The sequence below is a fragment of the Salvelinus alpinus genome, chromosome 14 (genome assembly GCF_045679555.1).
Source record: "Salvelinus alpinus chromosome 14, SLU_Salpinus.1, whole genome shotgun sequence".
Taxonomy (NCBI): domain Eukaryota; kingdom Metazoa; phylum Chordata; class Actinopteri; order Salmoniformes; family Salmonidae; genus Salvelinus; species Salvelinus alpinus.
In genome coordinates, this window is record NC_092099.1 from 31,898,537 (window position 1) to 31,912,853 (window position 14,317).

At 41.4% G+C, this 14,317-nt stretch overlaps 2 protein-coding genes and 1 long non-coding RNA gene across 3 annotated transcripts; 2 read left to right on the forward strand and 1 right to left on the reverse strand.

Annotated features, from left to right (window-relative positions):
• Positions 1–7: 7 nt before the first annotated feature.
• LOC139538788 (gap junction beta-2 protein-like) lies at positions 8–3,308 on the forward strand. Its single transcript, XM_071341222.1, has 2 exons — positions 8–277; positions 1,093–3,308. Exon 2 carries the CDS (start codon positions 1,120–1,122, stop codon positions 1,933–1,935), a length of 816 nt encoding a protein of 271 aa, XP_071197323.1. The 5' UTR covers positions 8–277; positions 1,093–1,119; the 3' UTR covers positions 1,936–3,308.
• A 3,100-nt stretch (positions 3,309–6,408) lies between these two features.
• Positions 6,409–13,340, reverse strand: LOC139538791 (uncharacterized). The gene is made up of 3 exons (XR_011667808.1): positions 12,912–13,340; positions 10,884–11,059; positions 6,409–6,850 (listed from the first exon to the last, which is right to left on the reverse strand). It is a non-coding gene; the product is annotated as an uncharacterized lncRNA (long non-coding RNA).
• On the forward strand, positions 6,693–10,792 carry LOC139538787 (gap junction alpha-3 protein-like). Its single transcript, XM_071341221.1, has 2 exons — positions 6,693–7,239; positions 7,405–10,792. Exons 1-2 carry the CDS (start codon positions 6,693–6,695, stop codon positions 7,998–8,000), a joined length of 1,143 nt encoding a protein of 380 aa, XP_071197322.1. The 3' UTR covers positions 8,001–10,792.
• Positions 13,341–14,317: the final 977 nt, after the last annotated feature.

Here is a 14,317-nt window from a genome sequence, read left to right on the forward strand (position 1 = left end):
CTGAACATGTCCCAGTATTCCGATTAGCGAGTGAGGTTGATGAGTGCTCTTTTCCTTGGTCTCGCCCCTAGCCGGTGGATCCTCCTCAAGAGGAGAAGATTATAAAAACTCAGGTGCATCGCTCCAGAGCTCACACGCGCAGCTTTCTCAGTTGGACTTGCTTCCAAACAAATCACACTTTACTCTTCTACGTTTGGAGTTACTTGACAAGACGGCGTTAAAGAGCACCGAAAACTGAAGTTGATGGAAGTTTGCTGATATTCCAGGAAAGTGGGAGGTGAGATAGCTGTGATTTGTGAATCATTCGTGCCGCATATTCAACGGTTTTATTCGGCTTTATGTAATGATACAGCCGCTGGTGAATGAGATTTAGATGTTTTCCGCCTGATATACAGGTTAGAATTGTCAGGTTAGAAATTCGATGAGGAAACCAAACTTGATATAATGTGATTGATTGGCGAATTGTTATGGACAGTTTCTGACATTTTGTCGCCTATTATAATGAAAACAAAAGCAATTTCATTGATTTCTCTAAGTTAATGGGAATTCACTTTCTTATGTGACATGATTATTTTGATCCATCTCTCAATATAGCCTCACTTTTGATAGCCACTAGCCAGTGTTGTGTGAAGGTAATTACTTGACTGAAAACACACATTATATACTGTACATCAGTGGTTCCCAACCAGGACCCCTGGGGGTACTTCTCAAGTACCCCTGTGGATAGACAAGACTCATGAGACCATAGGCTTACTGCTAAAATGCACATGGGGGGGTACTCCGGGCAGAGCAAAATTCAGTTGGTGGTACAGTAACCAAAAAAGGTTGTGACCCACTGATATACATTATATACAGTAGATGTCTTGAAATGTATTGGAGAAACACCACTTAGTGTTAAATTGTACAGTTTTGGGTTGGACCTTTTGGTTAGGTTTTTTAAATGGGGGGGGGGACTAAAACAAACACTTAACAGTGATGTCGGTCTACTGTTTTCCTACCCTGGTCTGTTTGGTTTTCTGAAAATGAAACCTTTGATGTCCACTAAGAACTGAAATTAATTTGTATCCTTCTTTCCATTCTTGTGTTCTCCAGGTGGTCTCAGACAAAGTTGCCTTAGAGATGAGTTGGGTTGCTCTGTACACCCAGCTGGGCGGGGTGAACAAACACTCCACCAGCCTGGGGAAGATCTGGCTGTCTGTCCTCTTCATCTTCCGTATCACCATCCTGGTACTGGCTGCAGAGAGCGTGTGGGGAGACGAGCAGGCTGACTTCACCTGCAACACCCAGCAGCCCGGCTGCAAGAACGTCTGCTACGACCACTTCTTCCCAGTGTCACACATCCGCCTCTGGTGCCTACAGCTGATCTTCGTGTCCACACCGGCCCTGCTGGTGGCCATGCATGTGGCTTACAGGAAGAGTGGGGACAAGCGGCACATCATCGCGGCCTCACGAAGCGGTGGTGATGACAAGACCAGGCAGGTGGACCTGGAGACTCTAAAGAGGAGGCGTCTGTCCATCACTGGGCCTCTGTGGTGGACGTACACCTGCAGCCTGTTCTTCCGCCTCATCTTTGAGGCTGGCTTCATGTATGCACTCTACTTTGTCTACGACGGCTTCCAGATGCCTCGTCTGGTGAAGTGTGAGCAATGGCCCTGCCCCAACAAGGTGGACTGCTTCATTTCACGACCTACGGAGAAGACCATATTCACCATCTTCATGGTGGTCTCCTCTGCCATCTGCATGGTGCTCAATGTGGCTGAGCTGGCCTACCTCATTGCCAAGGCCCTGATGAGGTGCTCCGCCAGGATTTCCAAGAAGAACCGTGCCTATGCTCACCCTGATCATGTGGCCCCGGACAAGTCTCTACTACAGAATAAAAAGAATCAGATGCTGCTGTCGTCTGTTACCGATTCCTCCAGCAACAAGACTGTGTGAGGACAGCCCAGTGCCTGTTCTTTTCCATTAGAGACTACACATAACTAGGGAATAGAAATCTATCAGTGTTTTGTTACCATTAGATGAGACCATACTTGTATTCTAGATGCCTGTAGCAGCTGAGGACCGGCCTAACCCAGAGTCTGCTCATGTAGAGGATATTTCTCTCTCAGTGCCCTAAACTACTTTTAGAGTTCTAAAAGTTTTAACGTGCTAGAATTTTAATGTATTGTTATTGATATCAATATAAGGTGCTTGTATGTTCAGGGAGTGAGAGGTTGAACAGAAGTGAAAAATGGGTCTAGAGTGCCACCTTCTGGTTTACAATGTGTGTGCAGGAGTTTGATGTTTTATTCGTGGAGAGCAACCAGAATTGGTTAACATTGTGTTTGTTCAGTTTTTGTGGGAGACTTTTCCAAAGCAGAAACTCACAAATGTGCAGTATAGCTCCAAGTTCTATTTGAGGATCACCTGTGTACACACATCTGCCTGCATTCTAACAGTGACGAGTGAAATTTCACAAGTACCAAAGCAATTTTAAGATGCAGTGCCTTAAGAGAGTCGCTATCAGCAGTGTCAAATAGTACCTGATGCACAATGTTTTCAGGGAAGATGGCTGATCCAGTTGAACATTCTGGGCACGTTTCCTGGACCCAGATGAAGCCTATGCCTAGACTAGAAGGCATGCTCAATTAGGAATATTAATTGGAAAGTGCTTTTTGGTCCAAGAGTAGGCTTAAGCTGGGTCCTGGAAACTGGCCCTCTGAGCATTATGCCAACTGTGACAGACATAGCCTATTGTAGTCAAGACTGGTGGTAAACCTGGCTACAGATCCTAACTGGGGGTGTTGTCTTTCAGCTTGTTGCTTATTTTAGCCACTGAACTAATCAGTGTACCTCTTTCAATGTGAGTATGCAGACTGATCTACAGGCAAAAATGGCTTAATGTGCTCCGTCCAAAAATACATGTAGAAGTTGGAACACCATAACTTGTATCACTGTAGTGACAATCTGACTGTTCCCTGGGAAGACGTAAGGACAGTTTTACCAGTTAGATGCATCCCACACATTTTGTGATGGCTCATGATTTGGACATTGTCATGGAAAGCAAACTGTAGGCTAACTATCTCTCAATATTCAGTTGTTGAGGTGCTATTTTTATATTGTGATTGTTTAGAGGAAATGCAAAAGGATATCTGTAAATGCAACATTTGAAAGCCTCAATGGTCACACTTCCCTTACAGCAGTTAGGGGATATCTATTAGCTTTCTAACTGCATATTATTTGAAGGATGTTTGATTTGTATTTTTTTTATTAGCTATCTGCACTTTGACCCCAGTCTTGAGACTGTTTAATAAAAATTTAAAAAATGATACTTATTCCTTTCACACTACACTGTTGGACTATCGGTTGTAATAACAATGATTGATCGCATGCGCATCAACCTCAGTCACTAGGATGCGCTTCTCTGGACAACCAAGAGAGGGCAGTAGGTTATTGATATAGGTTTTGGGGTGGGTGACTGCATTTGCAGTGTAACTTTTGATAGCCATATATGACAAATAAATTCATTTTATTCTAGTGAAGTGTAGAATAATAAATACTTAAATCACATCAATATTTTATTTGACAGGCCTATGTTCTCCCCAGCATTCCAAATGAACTATTTCTCACAGGTGGGTTAATGTATAGGCCTACTGTATTGTCAAAATCGCCTAATTCAACCACTATAGTAGGCCAAAGGTCAGATGTAAAAGAATGAACGCAGAACCCACTTTTCCGGGATAACATACACCCCCAGACTGCATAGCCTATAGTTGAAGCTTGAGCGATGAATTTAAAAATATATATTTTACAGGGGCGTGGCGTGCATTGGTCCAGGGTGATGACTTTCTGAATTCATTCATGCATGGTCACACAATGTGACAGTCGCGATAACTGGGAACTGGAGGGAGCTGCCCTTCGCGGAAACCCATTTCCAAGTTAAATTCGCCTCGGAAAAACGAACTTTCCTTGCGCAAGTTTGGCGGCGAATCCACGTGTGAAGAAGTTTGTGCATGAATATCTTGGCCTGGCTGCGTTTAAAAGAGTTTGGTAAGCTGGCAGAGGTGCCAGAATTTGGGGACAGGGGGAGAGGGGAGGTTACCAGCTTCCTTGGGAGGTCTGTAGGCTATCCGACGCACTCAAAATATGGCACCAATGGCAGACGGATATTGCTTTCGATATTTAAGTTGGGCTTCCCCAGTTTAAGGTATGATTGAAATTAGGTGTGAATATCTTTCCCGGCACTGTCATCCTAGACCGTGATGCTGGTAACTTATATATTAGCACATTTTATTTAATGTCAATGTTGAGTGTGAGTGTGCCTATTTTAATTATTATAAATTACAGTAGTAACCCTCTATTATAATCAGGTTTAAATAATAGGATAACAAAGGTATAAACAAAACCTTCATAAAACATCTGATATTCAATGTATTCGGTTTGTATAAACTGATGAGACATTGTCTGGACTGATATACGTGTTTAGACAAAACAAAAACAAAAAACATGCAGCATTCCAACCTTATCAGATATGGTATTCTAATAATGTAGTCTTTATACTAGCCTAATAATAGCAGTGATAATGCAAATACAAATATATTAAACATATACATGTTAAAGCATTCTGCATTGTTTTATACAGTCATTTATGTTTCCCATAGCCCTGATGACTTCAATAGTTAGATGCCCATTTTTCCCTCTTGATCAGCACTTCAAATTCTGATGAGACCAGCATTGATTTGGGGTGGGTCATCATCAGACCCATCGAACAACAATTTTGGTATCGATTCATCTGAAGTTGTATCAATATGCGTAGGCCTATAATGTTAGCACTTCTTAATATATATTTCATATATATTTGCTGTGAACTATATAGGCCTATATATATTATAATTATTATATATATATATTTTTTACAATATTTTAATCAGGATACAAACTATAGGGTGGGCTATTGATAAGGAGAGAGAAATAGGTGAAAGCATATTTCAAAATAAAAATGTATTTGCATATAAATTATTTGTCAAAATGCCTGTCTTCCCAATCTAATTAACATCCTAATTCATGACGCCATACTAGTTATGAATCAGATTATGGTAATTGTCACTTCAATAAGAGTGACAAAATACTAGTAAACCAAAGAATACCCATCATTAAACAAAATAACATACGTTTTATGTGCCAGTCTGCTTAAATCTAAGGGAATAGGCTTCGTTTTAGTTTGGGTTTGATGTAAATACATTCATGGACGAATATGTTAACTGATTTATACTTTTTTTCGTTACAGGTGTCATATATATTCTGAACCCTAGTCGATGGATTTATTACCGTCAATAGAAAAACATTTTAGTAAGTTCAAACTATTTTATGTTCCTGCTTGTGTTTTGGTTTTGGTGTGAATAGTAGATTGATAGGCATCTACTGGCAAGTTCATGTGCACAACGCTAACCAAACGCTATATATTGATAACAAAAGGCATTAGGACAAATGTCTTCATGCTCCTGTATTCAACAGTGTTTCGTGTGACTAGGGTATATTCAGAGGTCAGTTAAAAAACATTCTAAGAGCTTGTTTTTGACCATCATTATGGGAAACTGTCATCTGATTATTCTGTTTGGTTTAATTTATGCCGCATGACGTTATACATTATTGCATAGTTAATAGTTTAGTCAATGCATGTTATTGTGAGTATGGTGTATTTGCATTTATTGGCTGCAATTTCTGATACAAATTACCATTCAATTGCCATTAAAAGAGCACACATTTTTTAGACTCAAACATCAAATGGCCTCTGCATTGGTTACTTCTTCTCTCATCCTTTTTTAACAAGTGAGGTAGAGATGTATTAGATTTAGCTAATTAATAATTGTCATCATGTTAAAAGAGGCCTATAGCTGCCTCCGTTCTCAATGTAAAAGTAATTCAGTAGATCATAGGATATAATGGGCTATTAAATGTTGAAGATCGTATGTTATGTCTTTGAACTTGACCCCTATGGCCCTATTGGATCTGTAACAGTGGGAGTTGTGTGTGTCAGGGCCTACACACCGCAGTTCAACCTCTGCTCGCTGCTGTTTTTGAACATTATAATGTTGATCTCAGCACATGCCATCTGTGCAGCGGAGCGAGCGGGTGAGAGAGCGAGAAAGAGAGAGAGAGAGAGAGAGAGAGAGAGAGAGAGAGAGAGTGTGTGTGAGGGTGTGTGTTTGACAGTAACTGAGAGAAAGAGTGGGAGAGAGAGAGAACAGGATAGTGAAAGAGTGTTAGCATAAATGTCAGGTTCATAGTTCTAAGCTAAATAGTGAAATAGGGGGCTTCACAAAATTATATGACATTACAGAACATTTCTATACCGTTCACTTCCTTTGACCAATTGTTCGATTGAGACAATTGATTCAGCGGTTTACGTCAATGACTTCTTCAAGGCCATTTTATGGAACTCATTTAATAAGCGCTTAATGTGTTGTGCCGATGTGAAGTGTGATTAACCATTTGTATGTTTGTGGGTGATGAGACCTCTGCTTTCTCTCTCTAGGTGTGTAATGCTTCTCTGTCCATGTTTTATTTGACTGCTATTTATGCTTTATGTTACACAGCATCACTTTGACAGGTTTCCTGACAATCTCTTTTTCCCCCTCTCCTTGTCTCTTCTTCCCCTCCTCCCTCTGTTTGCTCCAGACTGTACTTTCTCCCTAGGCTAGAAATCTTGAAGCATGGGTGACTGGAGCTTTCTGGGGCGTCTGTTGGAGAATGCACAGGAACACTCAACAGTAATCGGCAAGGTCTGGCTGACTGTCCTCTTCATCTTCAGGATCCTGGTGCTGGGAGCGGCAGCTGAGGATGTGTGGGGCGACGAGCAGTCTGACTTCACCTGCAACACACAGCAGCCTGGGTGTGAGAACGTCTGCTATGATGAGGCTTTCCCCATCTCGCACATTCGCTTCTGGGTGCTGCAGATCATCTTTGTGTCCACGCCCACCCTCATCTACCTGGGTCATGTACTGCACATCGTCCGCATGGAGGAGAAGCGGAAAGAGAAGGAGGAGGAGCTGCGAAAGGCCAACAGACTCCAGGAGGAGAATGAACTCCTTTACAACGGCAAAGGGGATGCAGGTGGAGGAAGAGGACGAGGAGGTGGTAAAAAGGAGAAGCCACCTATCAGGGATGAGCATGGCAAGATCCGCATTAGAGGTGCCCTGCTACGCACCTATGTGTTCAACATCATATTCAAGACCCTTTTTGAAGTGGGGTTCATTTTAGGTCAGTATTTTCTCTATGGCTTCCAGCTGAGGCCGCTATACAAGTGTGCACGGTGGCCCTGCCCCAACACTGTGGACTGCTTCATATCTAGGCCCACTGAAAAGACGATTTTCATCATATTTATGCTTGTGGTGGCTTGCTTGTCTCTTTTGCTGAATTTGTTAGAGATCTATCACCTTGGGTGGAAGAAAGTTAAACAGGGAATGGTCACCCCTGATCATGCATTGCTGCCCTGCTCTGATGGTGTGGGGCCTGAGTCCATGACTTCAGCCTCCAGAACTGCCCTTCCCAACCTCAGCTACCCATCAATGTACACGGACGTGACGGCTGGGAGCGGTGCCTTCCTGCCGCCCATGGCAGAAGCCTCCCGGGCAGAGTTCAAGATGGACCCCCTGCAGGAGAAGCCCTCATCCTCCTACTACATGAGCAGCAACAACAACCACAGGCTGACCACGCAGCAGAACTGGGCCAACCTGGCCACCGAGCAGCAGACTCGGGAGATGAAGGCCACCTCCTCCTCCTCCTCCTCTCCCTCTGATAGTGAGCAGCTGCCCCGTGAAGCTGCTCCCCCCACCACCACCACCAACCCTAGCTCCAGTGGGGGCAGTTTGAGTGGGGGGAATGGCGATCAGGAGGGAGGCCACATCACCACCACAGTGGAAATGCACGAGCCCCCCGTTATGGTCACAGACCCTCGCCGGCTCAGCAGGGCCAGCAAGAGCAGCAGCATCAGATCCAGGCCCAACGACCTGGCAGTATAGTCAGTCCCCCTAAATACACCTCCAACCTCCCAAAGCCCCCAATGATTTTTCTATATAAAAAGTACAAAATAAAATAAAAATAATTTTGTTTTTTTAATGGAGGCAATGTGAGGCAGGGGGCTGGAACTGGAGTTGTTGCCTAGTATATATATCTATTAACAGCAGTTGATATCAGTACAAGGTGGTGAGTTGTAGCATACATGTTAGAATAAAAAATGCACACAGTCTGATTGTGCAATGTTGGTTAAAATGGTCTGACAAGCTGAAGGCTTCGATATACTGGACATCAGGGGACTTTATGGTTCTTATTCCAGTTTAAAATGGCCAAGTAACTTTTTTGTTTGATTTTGGTTTCAATGGCCTGGTCTGTGTCAATGTGCTCTTGTCAACAGTGGTTATTGTTGTTCTGTTTATTTGATGAACATAAAAGCCTATTTATTCCAATTAGGAATGATACTGTACATTCATCAAGTCGTTGAGTTCGGTTGGCAAATTGCTGAGAACCAACTTCGAATAAAACTGTTATGTGGAACAAGTAAGTACAGGGTGTTTTGAAACCACTTGTGTGTTTAGTATGTTTACTCTTATGCTGTTATACAGTTCCTTCAAGTTGAGTCTTTCTTAAAACAAGTTATTTTTAATCATTTTTTTGGTGTATCAGAAAGTCGCTTGCAAGACAAACTAAATCCAAACATGTATGCTCTCATTCTTTCTCTAAGATGAAGAATACTGTTCAATGTCAGCAATGACACCAATATGGGGACAACATTTGCTTGTTCATTATCAAACTTTTATATTGTACTTTGACACTTCCTGAATTTCACAATCTAAATAACTTTTATTTTTTATAATATTCAGGAAATAGCCTAGCTATTTTTTGTATTATGTGTTTGAAGAGTAACAGTGGAATCTGTAAATGCAAACTACAACTCACCGATTCACTAACTGGTCTGCAGACCCATTTATCTGTCTGAGTTTTACCCAGGATCCACTTACTGAACACATAATTTACACACAAACTATAACCGGATTATGGGTCAAAACTAGAAGTTGAATGTGTTCTTGTAGTCTACAGCTGTTATAAGGTTCCATGGTTCCAGCCCCTGCTCCTACATTTGATTCTCGAATGCAGAAATTAAGCAAATAAAGTATTTGTTTTTGCCTGAAATTAAAAAGCACACTGCCATATGCACAATGAAAAGTTGACATCCGATTTTAAAGAGGTTGAAAACAAAATATAAACCAAATGCTTCAACTTAAGACGGTAAATAAGATTTGGTTTTTTATATATTTATGATAACCATGTTTATTGCAGTCATCATAAACACAATATCACTTTTTAAATATTGTATCTTCATGTTGAGGGTAACTCACTCTCATACATCACGTGATACTTTATTGGTTTTTCTTAAAAGTGCTATTTAAAAAAGAAAAGAAAAAAAGAATTGAATTATAATGAAATCTAATTTCTAAACTGTAGTCAGTTTATGACAACCAAAACAGCTATATGGTACAAAACGGACAAATGCAATGATGTGGCAAGTGTCATAACGCCAGGATGAAAAGTCCATCCTCATTTCTTATTTTTGATAGAAGCTCAACTATTACTGACTACTTCACCTGTTGTAAACAATGGGAAGCACATGCTTCCGCCTAGTTAGTGTAAATGTAATATTTCACCTTGTAGATTACCTGAACCATCTTGAATAACTGAAAAGCTATGCAAGTAATTGCATAACACAATCATTCGCTTAAAATAGGCCTTTTCTAAAATGATTTGTGAAACATGATTGGTATAATACCACACTTCTATGTAATTATTACATAGTTCTTATACTTTAAAATTACCATATGCTTATAATTTATAGTTAGAGAAGGATCATAAATAAACACAACAACAAACATTCAATGCAAACTAGAAACCATAGTTACAACCGTGGAGAGACTACCCGAGGAGACTATGCAATCCTTTGCTTATAACAGTGTTACTCTTATTGGGACAACCGTTTTTCCCAATGTATGTTACCTTTTCATTTAAACTATTTAAATGTACCAAACCACAAAAAAATCTGTGTTATTTGCATTTGTCATTTTGGTTCTCAAAGTTTACATTTTAGTAAAAAGGTAAAAGATTTGCACATTTAGGCAAAACATGCTGTTCTAAGAAGTTTATATTGGTAGGAGAGAGACTGGAAAAGACACCAGACTGCCGATGTTTATAATCTTTAAAGGAAAATGTCTTAACAGTTAAACACAACGGCTCTTTGCGTTAAAGACAGAATTTCAATTAAAAAAATACGTCAAATGTCATGGTCTGAGACGATTGCAGAAAGTTTGGGTTTTCAAATATAGAAAAAAGTGGGCTGTGAGTATTTCCTGTGTGCTCACTCAGTGCTTTCACTATGTTCTCAACACATTCCTGTAACTCTCTGGTTAGCTCGAATTAAAACATCACACTAATGTTGAGACAATGTTAGCTGGGTAGCCGGCCCTATTCTTCTTCTACACACAGCAACTTGTGTATCGTTTTGAGTTGCCCGCAAGCCCCTCATCCAATAGGTTAATATACAGTAGCTTTCTTCAAACTCTTGATGTGTGTCATGCTGAGTGTGATTTCTCTGGCCAGTCAGGGAGTAGGAACCATCTACTGTATGCTCAGAACAACAGCCTGTTTCAATGCTGTCTTAAGAGAAGTGCCTTGTGTATGACATTTTGTAAAAACAAGTTGATGTAAATGTTAATTTACCTCAAATGTTTACAAAACTGTTATTAAATAAACTTTTTGTACCATATTTCCGGTATATGTGGCAATCAATAAAATTGAGCCAGTATGTGGACCTACTGTACTTGAGTATACATTTTCAACACACACACATTCTGTACCTTCATGAGTAGATAATATCTTGGGGAGCTGGGATGCATCTTGTACAAGAAGAGCTCACACTCATTGACCTTTAAATGTATCGCTCCCTCTCTTCACATTCCAAGGTTGGATGTGAGAATGGGATATTGCGCTGGAAAGGAGGAAAGAGTGACACCACTCCCCAGTGCTGACTACCCTGCGAACACACATCCACACATATAATTAAATTGAGACCAGCGTGTCAGTCTCACACGTTGGAGACAAACATCTATCACAAATCCATTAAACATCATCACACAGACCCAGCAACTTTTACCAGCACCGGTGGACCAACTCCCCAACATTAAACCTCTGGGAAAGTTAATATGAGTTTGGCACAGAGGTGGCATATAATAACTAGGATAAAAATAGAGACAATCAACATTATTATAGTAAACTGCAACCCAAGAAAACTGAGGGCAATGTAGTTAGCCAGCTGGCTTATGAATATGAATTAAGACATCAAGGTGTCGATGATATCTACATTGGGCACTCACGAGTCAATGAGTGATTCGTAACCTGCCTAAAACAACAAATGACCAGGCTTAGGGGAGTCTAGTGTAGAGCCTGGATCAGGAGCACCTGACGCATGAGAATGAGGAAGGAATGGCCCTTCAGGCTGTTCCTGGAACTCATGGGAACCAGGGAAACAAAACCTACACATCTACAAATTAAATGGACACCTGTTCTGAACTTGTGGACATGTTTGAGAGTTGTGAAGAACAGTGGGTAGAAGATGAGAAATGTAGGGAGAATGACAATGGACAAAGAAATGTGAGTAGGTACAACAGAACAAGGAGGAGGGGAGTGATTAGTATTGGGTGCATAGATCAGACAGGGCCAGCCAGACTGGCAGAGGGACAAGATAGAGAGATAACAGATAGGTTGCGGGGGTACAGGGTCCTGTGGCTGAGGAGTGTTGGTAGATTGCTGGTGGGTTGGCAAGGAGCTGCCATGGGAAAGCTGCTCTGCATGCTGCCAGGGCACAGAGACACCAGCCCTGCCCGCCAGGCCCAAAACAGACAGCAGTTATTTATAGTCTTTAATCGGCTAACAAATTCACACTAGCCCCAGAGTCCGAATACTTCAGTTAGCCAGTCAGTACCCAGTTGTTAATTTCAGTAGTGCCCTGGATGTTTTTATGGGGCCTAGAATAGCCTTCCCACAGACATAATCTTCTAATACAAGGCCTCAAAATTCAGTGACAGGGTGTGGGTGGGTATGTGTGCGTGTGAGAGAGAATGAGGGGTTAAACAATGATGTTAATTAAACCTATAGTGAAGACATTGGAACATTGAAACAGTGTGGCCAAATACATTCCATGTTTTATTCTGTCAATTCAGCAAGTTAAATTACATTTGATTCATGAATCGTATCCACATAGAAAATAATGTGCCATTTTCTACTTAAGTGATAATGCCCGAGAAGCCGGGTGTTGTTCGTCGAGGGCAGGCAAACCGTGCCAGTATATCCTCCAAACACCGGCTTCGAGGGCATTATCACTTTTTCATTAAAATGGTTATTTTGATTAACTTATTCATACTATTTCATCCTTCCACAAGATATTGTCCCGAAACAAATCTAGGGTTGCAACGAAAGCCGGCTGGTCGTTCGTTCGATTGCCAGAGACGCGACCCAGTCATCCACTCTTTTTGTTCTGTATTTATGGACGCGGCCCAGTCGTTCGTTCTAAATGTTCCATTGCCATACTGGCTGGCAACGTTCTTATCCCCTGCTTGCTAGCTAGCCAACTACGGCTAACTTACAGTCACGTCAAACGGTGCAGATAAACAAATGCAGCTACTGTTGTTGTTATCTAGTGACATTTATTTGGATACATCCATAACAATGAGCTAACGAGGCACGATTTTTCGCCTGGCATAGAAAATGTGCTCTCTAGTTAATAAGACACTGTTGTTCAGAGGAGCTAGCCAACAACACAGCGAACACAATAACTTCAAACTGAAGCTGGAAAGACTGCAAACTAGCTGCACTTCGTTTCGTTTTACCTTTTTTTCAATTGACATTTCTTTGTTATATCCATAAAAATGATGCCAGCTGATTCATGATTTCGACTGCCTGAGATACGCTGCCATTGTCTCTCTAGTCCCGACTCCTGAACCCTACACGTTCATAACTAAGGGACAGTTTTAGATCGAATTTGAATATTGAAACAATGTTGCAAATGTCGGAGAGGCAGACAGTATGTTTTATACAAATCTCCGCTGTTGAAAACTAAATGTTAGTCTAAAAGAAATGTGAGATAATGTCTAGATGCTTTTTATAGTGGAGATCAAGTTTATAACTTCCCTGTCTGGGCTGATGAGATAGTGGATTGCGCAGTCAGATGGAACAGAGTAAATAGGCATTTTAACGTCATAGATTTAGCCGGTGGTAACTTGTGGAAAAGACACCGGCTGGAATGCGCTTTTAACCAATCAGCATTCCAGATTATACCCACCTGTTGTATAATCATGATTATAAACTGGGTGGTTCGAGCCAGGAATGCTGATTGGCTGACAGAAGTGGTATATCAGACCTTATACCACGGGTATGACAAAACATCTATTTTTAACGCTCTAATTAAGTTGGTAACCAGTTTATAATAACAATAAGGCACCTCTGGAACTCCGCATTGCGCATAAGAACAGCCCTTAGTCATGGTATATTGACCATATACCATACCTCCTCGGGCCTTATTGCCTAAATAGACTGATTTGAAAATGGCATATACCCTAATCCTGGTATTGAGTACTTCATGTCCTGTAACTTTTCTACAGTGTGGCCAAACAGTGCATCCAATAGGGACCCTGTGTTTTGACTGTCCATGAGAAAGAGGGGCTTGTCATGAGAAAGTGAGGTAAAGATGACAACACATCCAAGATCCCAGTGACAGAGATGTGGGAACATGGGGATGAGAAGGACATAGGGATGAGGAGAGGGGCTGATCTCAACAGAGATCAGTGCTAGGGTATCATAGTGCCATCTCTCAGTATGAAAACTCCCTGTTTGAGTGAGAGATGTGTGTGTGTGTTTATTGGAGGGCTACGCCCACTGCTTCCCTGAGTCCCCCAAATAAGGATAGGTCATCCTAAATGTAACTTAATCCACCCCGACAACCCTCTATTGAGAGTCAGCCTTTAAAACCAGCTCCCAAGGTTACAGGGCTGTGTTATTTATGGAGGTGGACACTATCCTGTCCACCCACTCTTTTGGCCAATGGGAAGGACAAACTAAACCATCCATAACTTACACAGGGAGCAAATAAAGCGGAGAAAACAGCTACTGTCAGATACAGTATTGTTGAGGCTTGACAATGAGGCAAAAGCAAAAAAAAGTTGTCAGGTGTTTAACTTAAATACTTGTATCTTTCCATCAGTCCCCCTTGGTTTTTTAAATATTTCTTCACTGGGGT

Coding starts and splice junctions, on each gene's coding strand:
- LOC139538788 (XM_071341222.1), top strand. CDS start 1,120: ATGAGTTGGGTTGCTCTGTACACCCAGCTGGGCGGGGTGAACAAACAC.
- LOC139538787 (XM_071341221.1), top strand. CDS start 6,693: ATGGGTGACTGGAGCTTTCTGGGGCGTCTGTTGGAGAATGCACAGGAA. Junction 7,240..7,404: donor TGAAGTGGGGTTCATTTTAG/GTCAGTATTTTC, acceptor TGAATTTGTTAG/AGATCTATCACCTTGGGTGG.